Source organism: Carassius carassius, chromosome 21 (genome assembly GCF_963082965.1).
Source record: "Carassius carassius chromosome 21, fCarCar2.1, whole genome shotgun sequence".
Lineage (NCBI taxonomy): Eukaryota > Metazoa > Chordata > Actinopteri > Cypriniformes > Cyprinidae > Carassius > Carassius carassius.
This window is the reverse complement of record NC_081775.1, coordinates 20,589,116-20,614,348: the sequence shown is the minus strand read 5'-3', so window position 1 is coordinate 20,614,348 and position 25,233 is coordinate 20,589,116. Positions and strand designations below refer to the sequence as shown.

General features: G+C 39.3%; 2 protein-coding genes across 2 annotated transcripts in view; one reads left to right on the top strand and one right to left on the bottom strand.

Moving 5' to 3' along the window:
- The first annotated feature begins 1,010 nt into the window (after nucleotides 1-1,010).
- Nucleotides 1,011-17,408, top strand: pdzd4 (PDZ domain containing 4). The gene is made up of 8 exons (XM_059503745.1): nucleotides 1,011-3,121; nucleotides 10,452-10,490; nucleotides 11,121-11,410; nucleotides 11,524-11,614; nucleotides 12,062-12,160; nucleotides 12,273-12,335; nucleotides 12,730-12,831; nucleotides 15,137-17,408. The coding sequence occupies exons 1-8, from the start codon at nucleotides 3,062-3,064 to the stop codon at nucleotides 17,075-17,077; spliced, it is 2,685 nt and encodes an 894-aa protein (XP_059359728.1). The 5' UTR covers nucleotides 1,011-3,061; the 3' UTR covers nucleotides 17,078-17,408.
- Nucleotides 17,409-18,850: 1,442 nt separating this feature from the next.
- The window catches only part of LOC132098274 (IQ motif and SEC7 domain-containing protein 2), an 85,574-nt gene continuing 79,191 nt past the window's right edge, over nucleotides 18,851-25,233 (bottom strand). The window contains exons 13-15 of the mRNA XM_059504440.1: nucleotides 24,676-24,867; nucleotides 23,688-23,737; nucleotides 18,851-22,982 (exon numbers count right to left, since the gene is read on the bottom strand). Of these exons, the coding sequence (XP_059360423.1) occupies nucleotides 21,765-22,982; nucleotides 23,688-23,737; nucleotides 24,676-24,867 (1,460 nt within the window). The 3' untranslated portion in view covers nucleotides 18,851-21,764. The remainder of the gene's footprint in view (nucleotides 22,983-23,687; nucleotides 23,738-24,675; nucleotides 24,868-25,233) is intronic.

The window sequence follows — 25,233 nt, the reverse complement described above, 5'->3', positions numbered from 1 at the left end:
TTTTGTAGGTTGGTTTATATTAATTTAGCATTGTAATCCATGTTCTCTAAATAAACCAGTACCTCACAAAATCTAATAAACTCTTTTAAAAGGCAGCTCTGGTTTTGCATGACTACCCATGGTGCAGTGAGGAGTCAGAGGGACAGCATGAGATAACAGGTTATCAGCAAATGCACAGGGACCTCTCATCACACCTTATAACCAACACGCCATGTCTTACAGAACACACCACTGGTGTTCAGCATTGTTTAGCATTAGACTCTAGCAGGTACATCATTTTACACTGTGCTTGTTGAATATTGCTTTATCATTGTTAACTCCAGTCCTACAGGTTGATTTTTATATTACAGTGCTAAATTTATCAAAATGTGCAAAAATACACAATATAGTCAAATCTATGATGCCAAACACCTGTTTACCTAACAACTGTGTATATAATAATAACCCATAGAGAAAACTATCTGTTATTGTTTACATGTCAAGGACTGTATCATCTAGTGGAGGGAGAAATATATATATATATATTCTGTTATTGTTTACAAGAACTATATCTTCAAAAAAAAAAAAAATCCACATCACAAACAATCAAAAGCATCCAGTAACAGAGTTATTAAACAGTATTTAGTAGTATTCTGATTGTGACATGGCCCAATGTTTCTGCACCTATGATGCCACCTGCTCCATCTAGAATAAAACCATATATTTTTTTTAATTATCTGTTTTCATGCTACTGTACAAAAGTAGTTTGAAACATTTTTTTTCATTAGTAAAAATGAATGAGAGCAACTTTACTTCAATACATTTATTTTACTAATATATTTAATATGTTTTTTATTATGAATGCAATAATTAAATTTAATTTGTATGCATTTTTATAATGAATAACATTGCTTTTTATTATAACAAGCAATAATGCACTCGGTGATGCACTATATTGTGACTCTGGTGATTATGTAGCACACCTATTGTCCTATTGCAGTATGGTTGCAAGCGTTAAGGTGAAAAAGAATGGCCACAAGAGAGAGTCACGCTTCTCAAAGCTCCTTGGTCTATGTGGTCATAAATTCTGTTTGTGTGCTGACAGCCAGAGACTGACAACAGCTTCAGCTCCTTTCACAACAGGCAACAAAGACCCCGAGTGCAAAGCTGCTTCCAATACAGGTGACAGAGAGAAAGAGAGAGACAGTGGAGAGGGACTGGGAAAAAAGATATGAGGGAAGCAGGAAAGGAAGGTGGGAGGGTGAAGCTATCACCTGTAAGTACAAGAGAGAGGCTGAGTGAGTAAGTGAGTGAGAGAGAGAGAGAAAGAGAGAGAGAGATGAGAGCTGGCTGGTGAATATTGGCTGGTATTGCAGGGAGAGGAGGGGCCAGCTGTAAAGCTGTAAGGGGCTCCAGCTTGTGCAGTGGTGCCGATCCCCACGTTTCCTCCAACCCAGCAGCTTTTCCTCTCTCTGCAGATACACATGTACACGCACTGGGCTGGCGCCGCTCCAGCTGAGCCTTGAGACATTCTCGAACTGATTTTTCAGATTTAGCATCCCACCATCAGACTGAATGACTTTGTTTTTCTCTTTGGAAACGCATGGCTCCACTTCATTCATCTTCAAACACTCAAGCAAGCTGGATTACATCCCAAATCTCCAGACTCGAGCAGCAGAAACATAAGGGAACCTCATTAGCATTGGACTAATATGCGCTTTAAAGATTTATTTTATATCCTGAGGCTCTGTTGAATCTGGATTTCTCTCGGAAGCTGGGCAGATGTAGGGCAGTGTTCAATTCATTCTCTGCTGAAGATCAGATACTTCCTCTTCAACCCTTTCAATCATCCTTCCATCATGCGATGGAGAGAACAGTCCTTGTAGACTGACATACACTGTTCGGCGAAAGAGCTGAGCTCACCTCCGTAGTGCGAGAGAGAAATGATCTGACAGGTGCACTCTCTCATTCATTTTCTGCCATGAGCACGCAGCTGGAATTCCGGGAAGAAAGGAAGAGGGCTGGTTTGATGTGATCTGTGAACGACAGGCTCTTTTCTGAAAAGTGAGTGCTAATGAGAGGTGGGATTACAGCCTCACTTTGTGGAGGACAAGGAAAAGATGAATAAATAAATACATGCAGGTGTCAAATACAACATGCTGTGGAGAGGGAATATGAAATTAGGTATGGCACCAGCATCCATAGACTTGCGGTTATAATAACAGCTAATGAACATCCAAACACATCTGCATTGAAATTGTAATAATAATTAATGATGGAACGGAAATACAAAAGTCTAGAATCGCAGCAGGCACTAGTTACAGACACAAGCAACATGTTTTAAAGCACTTCAAATAGCCTGACATGCATGTCTGCGCCTAGAGAGCGTTGTTATATGTAAATGAAGGAAACAAGCTCTCTAATAATAGAATCAGAGTGTGAAGGAAAGCATCTCTCAGGGGAATACGGAGTGGCAGAAAGTAAACATTTGTTTATTGCATCTTTTATTTAATAATTCATGTCTTAGTCTACGGCTTTGGCGGGGGCACCAGGGAGTTCACGTTAGGCAGATCATCTCTTTGATGATATTGTTCAGACACGGCGGAATCTGTAAATTGAATCCTGTCACATCGTGCTGTTTGCTGCTTGTTTCAAAGTGTTGTTTCAACATTATCTGTCTAATAATGTATCTTATTCGCATCATCATATGTGAAGTTTTAAAGCTAAAAACATTAAACCAACTTCCCTGAGTGTGTTGGAAATTCAAAGCTGACTAAAAGCACACAGACATCAGAGGCTCCATTCATCAGCGATCAAACCCTGACTTTCTCACGGCTGGATGCTGCAGCGTCTGTGATCCCGTTTCCCGGGTTGGACCTCAATTAAAACAGCAGCCGGGCCTGAATGAGGGAAGCAGACAAAGAAAAGGACATCAAAGCCCTTTCATGGAGTGCAGAGTCTTAACTTCTGATCTCAGGGAGGGATTACTGTAATTGGACGGCAGGGATCAACAACTTCGTCGGAGAATCAGGAAGCGAAGAGCATCGAGGAATCGCACCCCCTCAGGAATCCATGAGCCACGATGGGCTGCAACATGTGTGTGGTGAACAGGCCGGAGGAACAATACAGGATCATGTTTCAGGTGAGAATACCAAGTTCATAATTAATTTTCTCTTCATTTTTTAACTTTGCACTTGCCATCATGTGTTTACTGAGGATCATTCTAGGAGGTAAACATTTCACCAAGGTAGTCAAATTAATTATGCAACATAAATATGAATGTAACACTTATAATGTGACATTTTCAACCATTAAAAAGTTTAGGGTCATTTTTTATTTTATATTTGTATTCAGCAAGAATGTGCTGTAAAGACATTTATAATGTTACATTTCTATTTCAAATAAATTCTGTTCTTTTGAACCTTCTATTTTTTTTAAAGAATCTATCACAATTTCTACAAAATGAATAAATAAATAAAAAAAACTGCACAACCATTTTTAAGATTGACAATAATAAGAAATGTGTCTTAAGCATCAAATCAGAATATTAGAATGATTTATGAAGGATCATGTGACACTGAAAACTACAGTAATTGTTGCTGAAAATTTAGCTTTGCCATAATATAAATAAATTACATTTTAAAATATACTAAAAAATAAGCAGTTGTTTTCAATTGTAATAACATTTCACAATATTACAGTTTGCACTATATTTTTGACCTAACAAATACAGCCTTGTGAGCATAAGATTCCTTTCAAAAATCATTTTTTACCCAAACATTTGAATAATAGTTTATTAAATTGTAGCAGTTGTAGCATGTTATATAAAATAAACTACATATCAAATGTAAAAGTAGCACTTCAACTACTGAACATTCATTTTTTAAAAGCATGGGCAGTAAACAGGGAGTCGGTCCTCCCTTTACTGTAACAGCTTCAACTCTTTCTGAAAAGGTTTCCATTTGATGCTGAAATATGGATACAGGAAGTTCAAATATCAAAGGAAAATGATTTTGGATGGCCAATTTAAGATTGGGCAAAATATAGATAATGTTGTGTAAGATGATCATTTCTTGATCTGTAACCATGAAGTGTTCCTCAAATAACTATACTTAAAGTTGGGGTTCAAGGTCCTTTACTTCTGAATGAGGCTCCTTTTCTTCTTAAAACTGAACCAAAAAGTTCTGCTTTGCGCCACTAGTAATAAAAAACACTCACATTCTGCTGTCTTATGTGACACCAGGGTTTATGCATGCTAAGCTTACAGGGATTGTAGATCTGCCAGCAAATTGGAAACTGTTTATCTTAACAGAACAGGTTTAAGATGTGTCAAGGGGCCTTTGAATTAAGGTGGTGCTTTAGGCAAACAATTTAATGAATTAATCCTGTGTTTGAAAACCACAATCCCCTAAACAGCACAAGGACTTCCTACTCAGCATCCTTTAATTGACATGGCGGTGAGATTTTCGAATAGACAGAGAGAAAAAGCTTTTTAAATCTCTTCCACTGGTAAGGTGTTAAAGTTTCCATTCTGTCATTTTTCCAACCACATGACAGGTCATATGACTATGATTGATAGCTAGGGGATATTTATACTGCTGGAAAGTGGAGCAGGATGAGAGAAGGGCAGATCTGCTAATAATAAAGCCTATCAGGTGTGTTAAATATCTGTGGCTGTGGCACTGAGTGAAGAGATGGGAAAGGAATGCTAAAATCAAATTCAAAGTTTATTGAATTCAGAAGCGGAGTATGTGTGTATCAGAGCAAAACCGATCCTTTGACTATGCAAAATAAAAAAGCATGGCACGCCTCTGAACACATAGCTTAAAGCTGACAAATGAAATGTAGTTGCAGTGTAATGTCACCCTGAATTAAAGTATCAAAGGGTCCAAAAAGTATTAAAGTATCTATGACACCTGTGCAAACTAACTATTACAGCCTTCTGCAAGGCCATGCTCATGAATATGCAAATATTAACTGATTTATATGTTTTCTGAATAGAATGCGAGTCTATGCACAACTCACTTCTATTATTCTTAAGTGTTCTGGGTTGTTGCAATGCGGTTGCTGTTTAGAGTGGTTGTTAGAACATTGCTGTGGTGTTTATAGGTGATTTTAGGTGGTTACATAATTTATTTACATTTATATAAAACTAAATACCAAAACTTCTAAATATGTAGTGAATAACAGTAAAGTGTCTCTTCTTTTTTACAAAAGAAACTAATAAAAACAGCTGAGAAATGTATGATTTTAAAATTAATAAATAACATGCATGTAAACATTTTTCATGTAGCTACTAAACAGTGATATTTTAGTAGAATTATTTCTTTTTAAAATTTATTATATTTAAAACTTAATTATATTTATTTTTAGTAATATTTAGAATTTTTTTCACTCTCATGTATTTGTTTGTTTTATTAAAATTTTATGTTTTGTCATTTTTAATAGTTATTAGTTTTGTCTATGTGGTTTGTATTCTTTTTTTTTTTGTTTTAGGTATTTTAGTACATTAAGTTAAATGAAATTTAAATGAGGATTGATGTCTTGCCAAATAGCAAGTATTTTTTTAAAATATAATTTATTTGAGTTAAAGTTTACTTTATTACAAATAATGATTTTTAGCTAACTAAAATAAACCCGCTTCATTTTCATACTATGGTATTAAACAACAGTAATGTGTCTCCTATTTTCTTAAAAAAAAGAAAAAGAAAAATTTTAAACTCTGAAGACTACCAAACAAAATGCAATCCATTTCAAATGCATTGCCACCTCTCTGTTCCTTCACCTGCAACATTTAAACTCCACTTGACTAAAATCCTCTCCACAGCTTGAGTTTGCCACTTTGAAGTTTTGTTCAGAGAGCAATTTGCTTTCTCCGCCAGACCGCAATGTCATGCCAGGATAAGTCTAGCTTTTTCTAATACTGAGAGGATCTCCCACTTGATCTCTTCAATCTCACTTCAATTTCCAGATCTTCTCTCCGCCATATCCTCCACTGCCTGAGGCTCTTCACAGAGGGTTTTACTCTAAACTAGTTTCTTATGCAGTGACAGAGAGTCCTCTCTGTGTGAGCCTGTTTTAAATGCTGCACACTTTTTAGTGGAGAGAGCTGAAAGACACCATAAACCCCCTGCCAAATCAGCTGCACCAACACTGGAAGCCCCCTGGATTTACCGCAAAGGAATCGTGAAGCATATATAATGCGCTTTAGAATGTGATGCAAAATGATATTGGCAGGAGAGCCATGACAAGCTGTGGGTGACATCATCATGAGGCATTACATGTTTTCCTAAATCATTCTAACGTTAAAGTATATTCACCCAAAAATTTTAATTCTGCCATCATTTACTCACCCCATCATCTATTTATACATTTAAGTGTTTTTTTAAAGTCCCTTATGCTCACCAAAGCTGCATTTATTTGATAAAAAACACAGTAAAATTATTTAAAATAACTATTTTGGGTTTTAATATATTTTAAAATATCTGTGATGCAACGCTGAATTTTCAGTAGCCATTTCTCCAGTCTTCAGTGCTGCATGATCTTTCAGAAAGATCATTCAGAAGGCTGTTTATTTGGTGCTCTAGAAACATTTCTTGTTATTATTGGTGTTGAAAAAAGTTGTGCTGCTTATGTATTCATGAGAACTGTGATACATTTTTCAGGATTCTTTAAAGAAAAGACATTTCAAAAGCACTCATTTAAAACTGAATTCATCTGGAACTATGTATTTAATGTCACTTTTGTCAATTTAATGCATTAATACAAAATGTAAAAATCATACTGAATCCTGAATTTTGCACAGTAGGTAAGCCATTTGGATTTATGACTTTCTGCCTGGCATCAATGAAACTGGTGAAAACTCCCTCAGGCTTGAAGGAGGGACCTGAGCCATTTCAAGGGACTGAAATATTGTGGAGACTTATTGGTGGGCTTTTAAAAAAAAATAACCAAAAAATAACCAATCCCCTGGTTGGTAACCACCAAACATCAGTCATTTTCTTGACTTAATGTCTTTTATCATTGTAATGCTGTCACTATGTTTTATAAAAGCAACAAGCTGCCAAGGGTTAAGTGGCATTGTAAGATAAAAACCCCAATAAAATACACCTCTTGTTGCCTACTCTAAAGCGCTTCTCATAGTGACACTGTATATTCTCCCCCAGTCTTTCATCAGTGTCATGCTCTGTATATCTGAGTAAGTGGCATTTGCTCTTTCTTCTGCTCTGTGGCTGGGCACACGATAATGAAGAGCAGACACATCCTGACAGGCTTCACTGGACTCAGGACAAGCTGCTGCAGGCATGAATAATACCATTCACACCAGATAACATTAGCCGGCTCTGCTGGAATATCTGAGCACATGGAATCGCTATCCGTGAACGCCATCATATTCATTTGGCAGTGCAACGCTCATCCCTGCTAATTGCTTCCAAGCTTTAGTCTTATGATAAGGTTTAAATGAGCTCGGTCTGCAGCAAAAATACTATGCATGTTGAGTCTCTCAAAATGAGCCTTTTAGAAAATGCTTTGCCTTTTGTAATCCTGCCTAACCCCACCCCACGACATGTCTGATGAGTTTCCCTCTCGTGCTCTCAGTCTTCCTGCCGCTACCTAACATACCCTGTCAAATTTGTCTCTATGGGATGCCGTTGCCAAGGCAACTAAGGTCATTAAGCAAGACTTACATGCTTTCTCACTGCAACGCACGTAGATGCAATAATAACGGCGAAGACGCACACACACTGATGTAAATAAACAAAATCTACTCGTGTGCCCTCTACGCTGCAGGAGGTCTCTTCCAACCACACAGTGACATGAAAGGAAAAAAGATAAAATGGTCCACCCTTCACCTGCTCCAAGAATGGGGGAAAAAAAGAAGAAAGTAAAACTAATCCAGACTGACATTTTGGGCACAAGTAACCTTTAGTTAAATTCTTCTCTGGTTTCTAGCATGACCCTTGCCCTGCCCTGATCGGGAGCAGTGGTAGGAGTAAAAATTGTTATTGCCCTGTCCTGAACATACATATATCACTGCTCAGGACTCAGGATTAATGGAGGTTAAGGTTCAATCTAGAGCGGAGAGAGAAAGAGAGAGAGAGAGAGAGAGAGAGAGAGAGAGAGAGAGAGAGAGAGTTTCCCTCCTCTAAACTCTAATCAAAAGCAAGACGAAATCCTGAGGGGAAGGTGATGGAAAGAGGGAGAGAGGACTAGAATAGAGTTTGGGAACAATGTAAAAGGCAAAATTTAGAACCTCAAACTGAGTTGACCTAGTTTATTGCAGTGCTTAGAACCTTTGAGAAGACGTTTAGCATTTCTAACACTTTGTTTAACTGGGTCAAGATGATTGAGAGAAGCAAGCTCATTTCAAAATGAAAGTCGGAAAAAAAAGAATAGTTATTTGGAGGAGAATCTAGTGGGAAACAGCCTTCTGTTTCTGTTTTATAATTAGCAGGCTGTCGGTGGAAATGCAACAACAAATAACCTGTCACTACAATAAAAAAGCTCATTCTGCTGCACTAATACACACCAGAGTTAATACTCAGAGGTGGCAAAGTAGATGCATTAAAGCACTTACAGATGCAATAAGCAGATAAAATGTCTAACCTATAAGGCACAAAAAACAATAAAAAGGTATTTGTTTGCAAATGGAAACTATTACTTGTCAACTTGACAATACTTGTTTCTACTTCTGTTACATTGTGACTTGTGTTTGATAACTGCATTGCGTATCAAACTAAGAATGAACAATACTTTTAAAGCTAATAAACAATCAAGAAAAGGAAAAAATCTGAATGTGTTCCCATACTAGCTAGATTGACAATTTCTGAAGGTTAAACATTTCCTTTTACTAAAAAAAACAACAAAACAAAATGGACTTTTTTAATGCTTCCAGTTGCATGTCTTTGAAAGTGGCATAATCAATGCGGCATGTTTGGTAGGTCCCAGACTCTGAGTTAATGTAGGCGTCCCATGGTGAGATGGTAGGGATTGTTGGGGTGCGGATGTGCATTGAGGTATCTGTGAGCGCCTTCAGAAGCTCCTTCATTAACAAAGCAATTTTTCCGCAGGGGCAAATGTACAGGATGAAGGTCAATAGAAGTGTATCAGGAGTTAAAGTGATGTAATTGCTGTCTCCTGGTATTGAACTGATAAGCACAATCACCCACTGAGTTCTGTAGGCAACTTAATCATGCAGAAGAAATTCCATCACAGTCAATTTGACACACTCTGTTGTTTCTCTAAAAACACGAAAACAAATGTTTGGAAATTTCCAACACACTGCTTTCCGATGTAGAACTACTTGTAATTTCTCTATGATCTCATGTATACAAATCATAAATACTAATACATTGATAGAATCATACAATAACAAGCATTTTCTATACGAGTCAGGGAACATATAGAAAATCTTTTCTGCTTGAGAAGTCCATGTTTGCCAATATCACTTTTGCTCCATCAACATTGAATCCCGTGTGCAAACAGTCCATTTGTAATCAAAGCCACTGACAGGATCAATAATAAGCCAAACACAATGAAAATTAAATAGGTTTCACCTCTTTAAGACATTGAAAGACTTTCAGTCAAACAGCATAAGGATAGAGGTGAGACCTGGTCTCTATGGGTCAACTATTTGTAGCTTGACTGCTTTGAGAAGGATTAAAGAAACAGAGGGGGGGGGAGGGTAGGAGGGGTTGTCAAAAGTACTTGCAGTATAGTATTAACCTTGTATTGATTGTGGGTTGTATTCTTAAGGGTTAAAACACCTCTCATCTGTCCCTTCGTAAGGCCCGAAGGCCTGAACTGTCCCAATGCACAAATTCAAATCTGCACTGTCAGATATCTGTCCGTTATAACAACAATAAATAAACCAATAGTTTGGAAGTCACTAACCTGCATCCTCAACAGCACATGTAGTACGTTATAATTCCATAAGTCACTGATTTTGAAGACATGATGGGACAAAATATTTCAGTAATTTACCTATATCACTATTCTGGTGTGTCTAATAGATTTTGGATTGATTTATAATTATAGATCATAGATCATTATAATTTCGGGTAATTGTGGTGAAATTGTTTTGGGTCATAACCATGATTGCAGCTCCATTACAATCTATATCTAGAACATCTTTTCTGTAACAAATACAGACACATGCTGAGTGGCAAGTAAAAAAAAAATTACGTGAGAAATTGGAATCAAAAGATTGTACCGAATACACTGTATACATAAATTAAACCAAAATAATTTCCTGATACATAAACACTATTTTTGTCATTGTACTCAAGATGCAATGATGTGCAATAAAAAGAGCCTGCTAAAACATTAACTGTTATAAAGATTAATATCACCCTTAATCAAAATGAACTAGCAATCAATACAACACTGCAGCACACAGCTGTTATTATTTCTGTTTAAAGCTACCCATGTTAACCCTTTTTAATCTGGTTCTGCTCTGTTTATCTCCACAGAAGGGAAACAATCTGCGTCCCATTGATGCAGAAGTAAAGGTAGGACATATTCCACTTAGACTGAAGTTTGTCTTAACACATATCTATACTTTACTGTTCAAAAGTAAAACAAACCAAATCAGCATATTAGAATGATTTCTGAAGGATTGTATGACACAGAAGACTGAAAAATGGCTGCTAAAAATTCAGTTATGTTTTTTTTTTTTTTACTGTATGTTTAATTAAATAAATGCAGCTTTGGTAAACAGAATAAACTATAAATTAATAATAAAAAAAATCATACAGATCCCAGACTTTTGAATGATAAAGCAGCAGAATCTTCTATAAAATCAGTATTTTATATATTTGCAGTTTCTTGTCATTCTATTTCTTTTTTCGTGATTGGATGATGGAGAGCTCATGCTTGTCTTGCAATAGCCATTTTTGCTGCTTTGCAATGTTACTTCTCACCAAGGAGGAGCAAAACAACATCCTTCCTTGAGTTTTGCTTATTTATGCATTTATCTTCTCTCTCTCTCCTTCTCTCATTTTTCTTATCCCTGTATCCCTCTTTCTCCACTTCATTCTCTCTATAGTGCTGCTTCAGCACTTTTAGAAGTGCAACCAATAACAACCAAGTACATTCTTTTTTAAATGGGCATGCAATGGAATTATTTTCACTGTGTGCAGCTCAAAGGCAGAAGGACATCTCACCTGTCCAAGGACAAAGATGGGGAACCTCATGACCCCCTCCTACTTCAGGTGGTATGTAAGGGTCACAGGAGGAGATTGGGTACAGCTGCTGGCACGGCTCGGCTCATGGCTATTACAGACTGTGTGGACAACGGCACCCAGACCGACATCAGCTTCCAGAACTTCCTGAATGGGGACAGAGGGTCTTACCCGAGCAGTGGATCACCCATGCCCCCACCCTCCCCGTCCCTCGCACAGCTGGTGGAGCCATACCTGCTGAATGAACTGTGAGCGTCTTCACTGTCCTCTGCCTCTTGATCAGTTCTCATTACTATCTGTGTGTGTCTGTGGGATGGACAAATGCTGAAAACCTGCTGAAGAAACACATGTCTTTTCACAGTGGTTCTCTGGGGCAAGAACATAGTGATCCAAATGACTACTTCAATGTTGCCAACCATGAGGTGGATCAACGAGAAGAACTAGAATATGAGGTGGGAAATAAAAAAATCAGAATAGCCTTTTACATTCAACCATGAACGAGTAACCAATATTTTTAACAAATTAAATACTGTTTATTTATTTTTTTACCCTGTGTGGTATAAATACCCAGAGGAGTCCATAATAATTGTAACTATCTACAAAAAAAAAGAAAAGAAAAAAAAATAGTAATAATTAATTAAAAAATTATAAAATCATTTTAAATACAGATTTACTGATTCAATAATATAATAAAATAAATAATACAATATATAAATAAAACGCATTCACTCTAAGGGGAAAAAATGGGATTACATGGGTTAACAGAAGACCAGTAACCTGTACACAACCTATAATACCTCATAAATTTGCTCTAGCTGGTTTTCTGTCCCGGTGCATCTTTAAAGCTGAGGGGTTTAATCTCTGCCCTATAAACAGCTCTTCCTCTCTGTCTTTGTCAGGAGGTGGAGTTGTATAAGTCGAGTCAGCAGGATAAACTGGGGCTAACAGTCTGTTACCGGACAGACGATGAGGAAGACCAAGGCATCTACATTGGGGAAGTGAGTGACCACATGAGGCCGAATGCTATTTTACTGCTAAACACAACCTCATTCGAAATATTCAGAGTTATTCGAGTTATCGAGTTGATATTTAAGCAGTGAATATTCTTAGGTGAATCCAAACAGCATAGCAGCAAAAGATGGAAGAATCAGGAAGGGGGACAGGATATTACAGGTATGTATTTTGCTCAGATGTGCTGCTACAATCAAATGACATCAACAACAACCACTGATGAACTGACATCATCATGTCATCATGTTCATCTGGGAGGTCAAGCGTTTCTAGAGACAATCAGTCTATAAACAGATAATTGGTGTGACTTTTAACACAGCCCACACAATTACTCTAGAGAATAATTACAGAACAGCAAAGACAGTGCGTCATGTTGCCTCTGTCTCAAAAGGTTCTTCATTTCTTCTGGTTTCTGATGTGAATCTAACACCAAGGACTCAGTCGAAACATAACCACTCTTTTGCTGAAGTTTGGATGTTATGTTGTTTTGGGAAAAGAGCTGACCTTTAGTGTTTGGACATGGCTGTGAATGAAGTCTCTGTCTGTCCCACATTAGATAAATGGGATGGAAGTGCAGAACCGCGAGGAAGCGGTGGCCATCCTGACTCGTGAGGACAGCACCAACTTCTCATTACTGCTGGCCAGACCAGAGATAGAGGTAAATAAATATAACACAGATGTGAAAGAGAAAGAAACCCATTAGAATAAAGAGGAAAAATACATACATTTATGAGATTACATGCAAACAAAATAAAACGAAAAGTCTTTTACATATCAATTATTTGACCTAGACAGTAATATGATAAAATGGAGCAAATGGCTTCTCATAACACCATATTTTGTCTTTTTTATATGAAACCTTTTAGAAAATCAGACACTAAGATAAACACAATTAACCATTAAATCATCCCCCCTAATCTCACATCCTCTGAACAATTAAATGGTACACACATACACACAAAAATAGGCTTTTTGAGGCACATGCAAAGTTTAATGGACCCACTCAGTCCCCAGTGACAGCATATCCTAAAATTAATGACTTATTTTGCTGAACGAAGGGAAACAGAAGTCTCACATCACTCAATGTCTCAATCATGTGATCGCTCTCAGTGATGGGTGTCAAGGATTTGTGGCAGTTCCATTAACACTGTTCCACAAGGAGATGAAGAGTGAGAGGGAACAAAGCTGCTTACAGAATGGGGGAAAAGTGCTCCATTATACAGACATGCACAGAGGAGAAGTAATTGAAGGAAAAGAGGGCAAATGGAGAGGTACACTATAGTAAGGAAGGATATCATGCTTTTTTTCACAGTAAGCAGTTTCCAAGGACATAAACTAAGCCAAGAGGTTGTGCAGATGCACATTTATGCTCTGGGTAAATTAGCAAATTTGCATTTTGTACAATTATAAATGTAAACCCTTAACCAGTGCTGGAATTTTAATTGTGCATTAATATTTATTTGTTTAGTAGATCAACACCATTGATAACACCAGCAGAAGCAAATAATCTGAATCTCAAAGTTGTCTGCACAAGCAAATGTATTGTTTTATTTAATACAAATTTAACAGCATTTTACCTCTTGCACCACACAAATATGAACTGTTCTAAATGAGCACCTATTTCAGAGCTATATATATGGTACTCTGAATTACTGACTTTGTAACTGTCAATTTTTCAGCAATTTCTGGGGAGCCAGTGGTGATATTGAAAAAATGGCTGTTGGTTATTGTGTGCAGCCTGCAGAAATCATCTATCATGAGCACAGCCATCAGCTAATGAATAAAACAGGGAGCTCATTTCAGCCAACGCTCAGCACTAACAAGATCAGAACAAAAAAGGGGCCATTTTGTACCTCTCATTCTCATCCGCAGTCACCCTACCAGCAGCACAGAAAGATTAATGATGAACTGAAGACCAGAAACAAGTGGAGCTGTCAGACCAGAAGAGGAAGAGATTGAGAGAGAAAGAGAGACAGTGATAGACAAACACAAGGGATTGTTGACTTACAAGCTGACTAAATCAAGAGGAATGAAAGAGAGAGATATGCTCAAGAAATGTCACGGGCAGACCATTAAAACAACCTGTGTTATGAAACTCTGATATATAATCAAGTGATAATTGCAACTGATTATTGGCTGCCCTCTATAGACATAGATTACTTAGGATAAACAAATCAATGCTTCAATAAATATGTATTCATCAAAAAATCTTGATTCGTAGCAAGTCATAACTATTGTCACAAATTAAAATGAACACAAAAACAGTCAGAGTAGTAGTATCTCACAAGAAAATAGTTTCTTTAATTGGTAAAGTCTCAGTGATTATGAAATATTTCTTATTTACTATCTATATGTTCAATTCACTGTACATTCAATGTGATAAATATATCATAATACGTTGTTCAAAATGCCAGCTATCCACCTCTATTTTTTAATGCAGAAGTAAGCAGTTTTCTGTGAAAGACTTCTGATTCATTAGCTGGTGTGGGAAAATAACGTAAAGAGTAAAACTGTTTGTGCTACCAGTGTTTTCATATTTAAGATAATACATTCAAATAATATGGTAAGAAACACCAGTTTGCAATATCAAGCAGCAAAACGATCTGTTTTATACAGATAAAAATGGTTGGAAGCGGATGAGACAGACACATTAAATTAACAAATGGCCTCGCCTGCTCATTCTGGAAAAATAAGGTACATAGATACATTTAATTGAATAAATATATATGTTTGTGTAAGTATGAAAATACAAGACCTCACTGCGGTTCAACAATAATAGGCCTCATAATTCTTGCTTTACAACTGAACATGTTGCACACAATTAAACAAGTTTATATTGCCATCTAGTGTTGAAGTGCATTACTGCATGTTTTTAATTTTAAGGCAATACTGGTGATGTTCAGCCTCTAACTATTCCCTCTTACTTTATTTTTATCTTCCCTTCCTTTGTGCCTTTCACCTAGACGGACACTCATTTGGACCCAGAAGAGATTGACTGTGAGTTACCTGTAGGGATGAGTGTGGACAGCCTTAATACTTCCCATCTGTCCGGCCTTTACCATTTCCGCCAACAGAGACCCCAAGCAGGCATTCCTGAGGAAACCCTACATCCAGAGACACCCATGCTCAGCTTAGCAACCCTCAGCAACAGTCAAGAGCTCGACAGTGGTGTGGGCCGAACAGATGAGAGCACAAAGAACGAAGAATCCTCTGAGCATGACATCCTTCTGGGTGATGAGCAGACTAGCACCTCCAACACAAATGCCACTAACACACCTGGCAGCTTGCGCAAGTTTAGACCCGGCAGGAGCGGAGGAGGAGGGAGCGACACGCCATCGCCACTGTTCCCTCTCCGAGAGCTCCACCTTAGCACAGACTCACTGAACTGTGGAAGCATAAGTGGTGGGTACCTTCACGATCCCGTCAGTGGGATGATAATGCCGGGCCTGACAGAAGAGGAATGCGATAGGTACAGGCAGCTTCTGGAAATCAAGTGTCGCTATGAGAAGAGGATGAAGAAAGTGCAGCAGGTTCAAAAAGAGGAGCAGAAAGAAGGAGATACACAAGAGGAATCTGAGAATAGGGAGGAGACTCTGGATGAGAACAGTAATGAGAACCTGACTCCACATGAGATGGCGCTTCTGGAAGAGGAAATGAGGCACCTTGAGTTCAAGTGCCGGAATATTCTACGAGCACAGAAGATGCAGCAATTAAGAGAACGCTGTTTAAAAGCCTGGCTCATGGAGGAAGAAACATCTGGCCGGGGGTCTGCAGAACCTCAGGGGTCTCCATTGCATGAGCTATCTGACATCAATGAACTTCCAGAGAAGGAACGTTCGGACAAGGACAGCACCAGTGCTTACAACACCGGGGGAGAGAGCTGCAGGAGCACACCTATGGTGAGTGAGCATCGACTTCCAGTTTCTCAAATCGATGAGTCCACAAGTCCTCTGCCAAGCAGACACAGGGACCGACCAACCTGGAGTGAAAGAGGACGAGCAAGCCTCAACAGTTCATATTCGCCAAGCAGCTACAAGAAGTTTCAGACTAACAGCCCTATGAACCAGAAATTCTGCTCACTCACAAGAGAAGGAGCTGTCCGTCGCATGCCTGAAGGAGTGACACAGGATTCTAGGGTGAGTGGCCATAACAGGAATGGAGGTCGTAGCGCGGAGTCAAGTCCTTACTTCACTCGACGCCGTCATTCTAACTGCTTCACTCCAGAACGCTACCAGAGTTGCATGCATCTGGGATCCTCACTTTCTGAGAGTTCTGGACCCTTGGATAGAGCTGTGGAAGGAGAAAGTGAGGCACCAGTGGGCGGCAGTGATGGTGAGGGTCATGGGAATATCACCTTTGGGTCATTGCCTCACCCCAGCCCAGTGAAGCTATCTCTGGCCTTACCTTTGCCACTTCCCCCTGCATCACCACGCATGGAGTGGAAGGTGAAGATAAGAAGCGATGGGACCCGCTATGTGGCCAAACGTCCTGTCCGAGACCGGCTCTTGAAAGCCCGAGCTATGAAGATCCGTGAGGAGCGTAGCGGAATGACAACTGATGACGACACAGTGAGCGAAATGAAGATGGGTCGCTATTGGAGCAAAGAAGAGCGTAAGCAACATCTGCTGAGAGCCCGCGAGCAGCGTAGACGCAGAGAGTTTATGATGCAAAGTCGCTTGGAATATATGCGAGAACACGGTCTGGATATGGGCAAGGAGAGCCAGTCAGAGTCCGGACAGAACCCAGCCTCAATCCTGGAGCTCAGTCAGAAAAAGAGCTCCAAGAAACGCAACCGACGCATACTGGACAACTGGATCACCATCCAAGAGCTACTTGCACATGGATCTCGCTCTCCAGATGGGACAAAGGTGTATAATCCTCTTCTGTCTGTTACCACAGTCTGAAAGGATGGTAAGGAAGGACAACAGGAAGAGAATCTATTTTACCGAATTATCAAATAGAAATGATCAAAAACAGTTTCAAGGGTCATCCGTCTACATTACTAATATGGCTGAGCAACATCTAGCAAATACCGCTTTTATTAATTTCAACAAATTTTTTTGTAACGAGTACTTTAAGTTAAGACTTCTTAAAGTCCCTGAAACAAGATGAATTTACTTGAGAAGCAACACTAGTTAAAACTTTTCAGATACTTATCTATTGTTTTTCAATTTATTATACTCATGCCCATTTAAAATATACATTATTTTAAGTCTTATTGTTGTTTCTCAAGTAAATGTACCTTTCAAAGACAAATAAAAAAGTCCTAATTAAAAAGTCAAGTAATTGTTCACGGGTGGCGGTACTTTTAAGTTTGTGGATTTTCTTGATTAATGAATGTCACATTGTATTGCTTCTCAATAGACATTATCACTCCTCTGAGGTCAAGCATCTGCTTTCGAGGATTTCTGTTTGACTTTAAACTGAAAACAGCTGGCTGAGTGACAAAGACACTCAAAAGATTATGAATGTTGACTGGACATACACAGACAAGCACAATGCATACACCACAAACTGTACAAGCAGACAGGTCTTAATCAAAATCTGCTCATTGCAAGCAAACATATTGGACAAATGTAATTAATTTGGTAACTTCCTCACAGCTGCACAAAAGTCAAAGTATGATTCAATTTCTTAACTCTTGAATTTTCATTGATAAAAATAATTGGGGCGGGGAAGGGGGGGGGGGGGGTATCCTATCAATAAGACTTTTGTACAATTTACTGCTCTAATAACAACTTCATATAAGTGCTTAACATGTGCTGACACAATCATGTTAAACTTTCCGACAGAGATGTGGTGCTGAACATTTGTACTGCTTGTTTGTGATGGTCTGTTTACACTATTCTTCTGTACTGTTCATTATGACCCAAATATGACAAAAGCACAATGTAAGCCACCATGTGCTTTTAAATTTTTTAATGTATGGTAATTCTTTTCCCTAACACCCTAAGTCAAGGAGCGGCTTTCACAAGCCTATGTGGCCTAGTGCGGGCATGTACTAAACACCAGCAAAAGGGGAAACACAGAACACACGGGAACCCTATGAAATCTAACCAGCTTCACAATGAAAACAGATTGTACCTTTTGATATACTGTTATTAGAAGCATTTAACCTGAAGTGGTGGACATAAGTGTAGCAAAGGAGCTAAAAAGAGGGGATATTCTTATTTAATGCTATACAAATTTGAACATTTTGTAGAAAATGGCCTTAAATTTGGTGATGAGAGCCACTTGTTCAGCTCAACTAATTTTGCATGATCTTGACTATAATGTACATGCCAGAAATACACTTTAGTGGAGGACTTCCATTTCTCAGTATACAAATGTATGTGACCAGAAGACTTTATCCAGCATAATTTGCCATTTCTGTCTTGGTGTTAGATAAAAATGTAGAAAACTACAGCTATACTCATATGGTACCTGTTGATTGATATCAATAGTCCTAATTATACAATGTGTAATGTGCATTAGTTCTTGAGTGGTTATTTCAATGCATTGCTGGGACCGTATAAAACATTACATTTTAGACAAATAAAACAATTTTGTATGCTTAATATAATAATCTTTCATTAACCTGATTTCATACTTGGATGCACACAACACAAACATTCATATTGTACACACACACCAAAATAGAGAAACACACAGCCCACTCAGAAATATATAAAAACAACTTTCCAACAGCAAGAACATGTTTTATAGAATGAGAGCAATAAATTATCACATAATTTCTCTGAATTAATTCTGCATTGAAACCTCATACATATATACAAATAAAACGTCATACAATTCATTTTAAATATAGGAGCTGCTCTTACACACACATATTGATACAATTTTACAATTACAACTTGTTCCAAGCCCCCCACCCCCAGGTCCTTAAAATGTAAACAATGGTTCATGTTCCCATTCCCAGCCAGATATTGATTTTCCAGTCCAGTGCAGAGTAAATATGGCATATTTATATCAACTAATATATACATTCAGGTTTATACAGCATCATTCAGCTAAGTGCAGACATGCAACATGGGGCACGGTGGCACAAGACATTAGCATGTCCAGAAACCAGAACACGCATCTCAAAAACTACTGGAATTTTCTTATTTATTTTTTTTAACATCACACACCTCTGCTTTATTTCCATTTGAGCTCAGCATGCCCCAGCACTCAGGACTTTTAATACAAGCACAAGAGCAAAGCATTAGAATTAGAGAGAGGCAAAACGGCCCATAAGAAAAAATGTGAAATGTATTGAATGGCCCTCTAAATTAATTATTTTGACTAAGGACATGGAGTTCCTGTTTGGCTACAAAGGTCTTAAGGTTTAGGTTATGGGTAATGCTAGCAGATTTGAAGCGGAATCCATTACCCGAATAAACAGTATTGTAGTTTGACTCAACATTATTCATATAGGCAAAGAAAATTATGAAAAATAAATAAATAAGAAATAAATGGCTGGGCCTAGCAGCAGAGATCAATAATCTTATTTAAGATGTCTTCATCCTTGTAGGACCTTTAAAAAGTGTTAACATTTTCTAAGTATAAAAATAACTCAAATATCTAACACATCATTAACGTAATACTGTGAATGATTCTGCTTAATGGAGAAAGAACAGCCCATTTGGACTGAAAAGGGGGGAGAAAAGAAATAGAAAGGGACTGTTTGGAGGGACACAGATGGTAGTAGAGCTTTGGATCCGAGGCACTGATGATCTTTAACTTGTGTATGTGCAAAAACAGAAATTGAAATGCAAGTCCCCTTAACACGCTTTTCATATAAACAAAATAAGAGGGCACTGACATTGCACATGCAACTCAGCATAAATTCACAATATTAAAAGAGCGAGTTGCTCAAGTGTGTATGGCTTCTGGCAACAACGAGTTTTACACGGATCATATAGCTTTTATGTGGATAATATAGTTTTACAAACTTGCTGCAAAACATTTACCTGAAATTAGCAGTCCAATTAGTTTGCTAAACAGTAACTGTACACCAAAAAGAAAACCTAGCCTGTTGCTCTGTCTAAAAAAAGCTTTTAGAAAACACTCAGCACGGCACTCTGCTAAAACATATCCATGAATTATATTAGTAGTAGCTTTTACACCAAAAAATAGCAAGATTTATATTCTTCAGTATATTCAGTAGTATTTGACATCATAATAGTAATAAAGTCACCCATTAAAATCACCCATATCCAGATGTTCTTTTTAAATATTTAAGATTTTAAGATATCTGTAACACATTTTGACTGCCGAAGCTGTACAAAACCAAGCCCATAAGTACAGATTTCACTTCAAAATGTCAATGACACTCTATACAAACACCCTGCTCCTCCAACAGGTCATCCAGAGAAAGTATCACACTGATCTCAAACCTCCAGTGACAAACCTTTACAGTAGGCACTAAGGTTATGTGATGAATTGCCAAATATAAATGTTTCATTGGTCAGGTGAGATTGTTTTAGCAGACAAGTTGAAAATAATAGTGAAATGGTGATGCTAAAAAGGGAAAGAGATGTGCTGCGGTAGAGGAGGTGCTGATCTATGTCCTGATTATTGTTTGCTATTAGTCATGACTCTTTTGTGTACTTTGCATCTAGGTTTGTATGCTTAATTGTCTTAATATAATAGCCACAAAACAAAAGAACAAAATATCAACCAAACAATTTAAAATCTCTTTCTACACATTCTGTTTAGCGCAAATGACATCATAACTTCACTGAGGCCTTCAAAAAAGAGGTTTTTACAGACTTATTGCAAACCAGATGCCCAGCCTCTTCGAGACAAAAACAAAACAAAATCAAATATAAAACATTCTTCAAATAGTTTCAAAATTATGCCCCCCACCTTTTTCCTGTGTAGTGATGCAAGTTTCCTCGGCAGTTCTCACCCTGTCCTTTTACTCACAAGGCAAAATAAAAGTCTCTATAAGATGATAAACATAGTGTTTGGCATCCCCATAAGTGCATGCTGGCCCTTCTTATGCGCTGAGGAATACATTTGACAATTCTGAGGAATGTATCAAGCAAACATTTTCTGACTGACCCTGAAATGATTGTCATCTGAGACACATGAAAACCGAAAAGACTACGAATGAAAAAGTTCAATTTCTTTTATATTTTGCACTCATCTGTCTGGTTTCGTCTCCATGTTGAGTGTTTAAAGAGTTCACCATTTTTAGTCTTCTGACTTCTGTACAGTCAAACTTGGTCTCTTAAACTCCAGATCATCCGACCGACATAAATTGGCACCCCCTTTCTCCTTGTAACCTATTCATTTGGCAGCGATGCATATCAATTTCAACTCAAACTCTTAAAATACACTTCAACTGCTTCACCATTGTCTCCATTAGGCTTCTTAGATCTTCAGTTGGAGATTTGATGCTGTTACACAGCCTTTGTTTTGATTGGCAGCCAACAGCAAGAGGCCGTCCAGGCTAGCAATGAGCATGTAGCCGGCCAGGATTCCCGCTCTACACGTGAGGGAAGCGGATATGGAAGTAACAGAGTCTGAGTATGGTGTGCTTCCTCTTGCCTGGACTCCGGCTCCTCCGCAATGGGACCCTGCGCCCTGTGTTGTGACTCACTCTCACACCACCGTGCTGATGCGGTTGATAGGTTTGGATTTGGAGCTGCCGACCGTGCTGCTGTTGCTGGCTCCGCCTCCTCCTCCGCCCCCTGGTCCGCCCGACTGCGCCCCCATGGATCCTGGGAGTTGCGGGGCCAGCGGGGAGAGTGGGGTAAGAGGGGTGAGGGGGGTGAGGGGGGTATGTGGGGATGAAGGTGGAGGTAACGGGGAATGTGGTGGAGGAGGTGGGATGGAAGAGAGGGGTGGATACTGTGGGATGTAGTGGGCAGCGCCCTGGGGTATGTAGCGGGCGGTGATAGCGGATGGTGCCTGAGGGGGCGGTGAGAAAACGAAGTGAGTTTGATGGGCGGAGTGATCTAGCAAGGGGTGTGGGCTGTGGGCATGGACGAGATGGCTGTGGGTATGAGAGAGAGCGTGGGAGTGGGCGTGAGGGTGGGGCTGAGAGTGAGACAGGGTGAGAGGAAGCTTGCCGGTAGGACCGGGCATCCGTACGTGGCGTATGGGATTGGGATGCATGTGGTAGAAGGTGAAAGGGGCGATAGGGGAATTGGGTGAATGCGGGGACAGAGGCGGAGGGGTGCAGGCCATATTGCCGTAGCGGCCTTGCTGCATAGCATGATGGGATTGGTGCTGCTGGAGCTGGGTGTGTGAAGGCACGGGTGGCCCGCGCCTTGGGAGGGACCCTCGATGTAGTATATGATGGATAGCGGGCGGATGGCCAGGGGCGACGGCCTGCATATGGTACCGATGATGATGGTGGTAAGGGGGCGGAGGCTGGCCAAAGTTGTTGTGACAGTACTGAGCGTGCAGCGCTTGGATCTTGGACGGCCCACCTGGATCTGACTGGCTGAGGGCGGAGGGGGACGGAGGCGGCGGCCCTCCTGTAGTAGGAGGTGGCACGGGGGCCGGGTAATGTGGCCCCGGGGGAGTAAGGGGAGCAGGGGGTTTGGCACGTTTGCTCCCAAACAGGGAGCCCAGGAAGGAACCGGAATTGCTCCCTCCAGAACTGCTCCCCGGCCCCCCACCTCGATCGCTGATGCCAGGGACCCCGCCCATATTGCCTGCGGCGTTGTGAAGTTGCCCCGGCCCACCCCCCACCCCTACTCCGGGGCTCAGGATGGGGCGGTGAGGCCGGTAGTCTTCCAGCCCATAGCAGCTGGGAACAGCGCCCCCCATGGGCAAGCGTTGATGTGGCTGAGGGCTGTTAATGATGGATCCCTACAGTGTGCACAAACACACAAAGCCAGACAGTCATTACACTGGAAATCTGAGTAGAAGTGAGAGGCATTCCCCAGTTACTTTTTTCAAATAAATAAAGGACGTGACTTATTAGAATTTTATAGAATTTTTGTAATGGCACATTTAAAAAAGAAAAAAAAAGAAAAATCAGCGTAACAATTTATCTTGATACTAAAAAGTACATGCAGACAACATCACTGTACTCACATCTCCTGCACAGTAATAACCCAAAAAGCCTTTCAGCATTAGATACAAACAGCCTCAAGCAACTTACCAAAGTTAAAAATGACAGTGTCACTTTCACAAGCCACAAAATCAGTCAGATAACAAAGTAAAGCTTCCTCTTTATAGAGCCTCACTTATTTTACATGTATTTAAACATGCATCTAAACCTTTAAAACACAAGCAGCCCTCAGATACTGATTGGGGGCATTCATTTACCAGAGCAAGACATTAGTTATTAGCACCAGGCATAACCTATTAGACATACTGCATGCAGCAAACACCAATTAAGTTTTTTACACTATAAGGATTAAAACATGCTGAACTTCATCACGACAATACAAAAATTCATGCAAAGCCGTTAATAAACACAGAGGTCTCATGCATTTAGAAAAGCTGAAAAACACAGGATCATTCAATTTCATTACGATTGCAAGCCGTTAGCAGATCAGCCTGACTTACTTCTATAGTACTATCCAAAGAGCCAACGCTGTTTCTACGGCCTCGCTTTCCTGTACCCAACCAAGAACAGCAAGGTCGGGGTCAAAGGTCATTCAGAAAACATTTTCTAACATCTCAATACTGGGTGTTTGTCCCTGAATGATCCATTTACAATAAATAAATGTCTACTGACAAAACTCAACTTCACATCACTGAACTTGATGTTGGCTGTGTTTGGAAAGCATTTAAAACAGTAGTGTTTGTCACATGACCACATTACGTTTATGTTTAATACTGTGAGTTATCCTCTACAAAATGGCTATTTTGTATTTTTTATGTCGTTTTGTGTAAAAATATGTTAACACTTGGCAGCCCCATCAAACACCGAATAATTAAAAAACACATTTAGCAGATATTACTTAGAAGGTCAAAGTCAATATCATTGTATTGTGGGATATGGTCTGCTCTGTCATATACTGCGCATCTTAACAAATGTAGCATCTGTACATTATATGCATACAGAAATTTTGCATACTGTGACAGTGTACATACTAACAGCTTTTCCAAGAAGCCTTATGCAAGGACATAATGTGCCATTAGAGGGCAGTGTCTGTCAAACTGTACTTCTTTATAGAAGTTTAGCACTTCAAAATTGTGCCAGAAGGCCTTTCATGATCAAACTATGGTGGATTTAAAAATATTTCCCCGAATGGAAAAAAGCAACAATAATTTACATTAGGGCTGTCAGTAGTTTATAAAAAATAATACACATAAATTTATTTGTATTGAATCCAATTAATGTCCATATTTGAGTGAAATGGGAAAAAAAAATTACATTGTGGCACATTTTTTTTTACAAAATAGGTCTACAGAAATCCATGAAGCATCCATAATTAAAATTAGCTGATTTTTAATGCATTGTTATGCTACAATTCTGTTAAATGAACACATAAAACTGACAGCTGTAGTCTAAATAGAAAGGAGTTTGTTGTGTGAATGTGTGTTGTACCTGTCTCAGAGAGGTCTCTCAGTGAGGAGCTAAGTGCTGTTCGTTTAAGCCCCTCCCCTGCAGTGTACGTGTCATCCAGACTGGGCCTACCCAGAGTGCCATTCACAGCTTCAGTTTTCATTCCGCCAACCCCGCCCCCTTCTCCACTCGAGAGCCCTGGACGCATCACACCTTTCTGCTTCTCTAACTCAGCTACGGAGAAGAGAGTATTAGCTATACCTATGACTATTACCATAATGAACCATTTCTGAAATTTCAGCTTGCAAAGAGGAAAACAATGTCAAGCTTTTGATATGTCGTGTGCATAGGCGGAAATCGCGGGGGGGTCGGGGGGGTCCGGACCCCCCCTATCTGAGGGTTGTCCCCCCATAAAATATAATTGAAATATGTGTATTGTAAATAATATAATGATATATAGTTAAACTAATTGTGTAAGTAGTAAAACAATACAAATGCAAACGGAGCAACAACAACAAAAAAAGTTTTAAACATCTCGAGTTCTCCCTGCTTTGCCTCAAATTGCTTTGGTCCACTGCCTGCTCCCATTTTCATCTCACC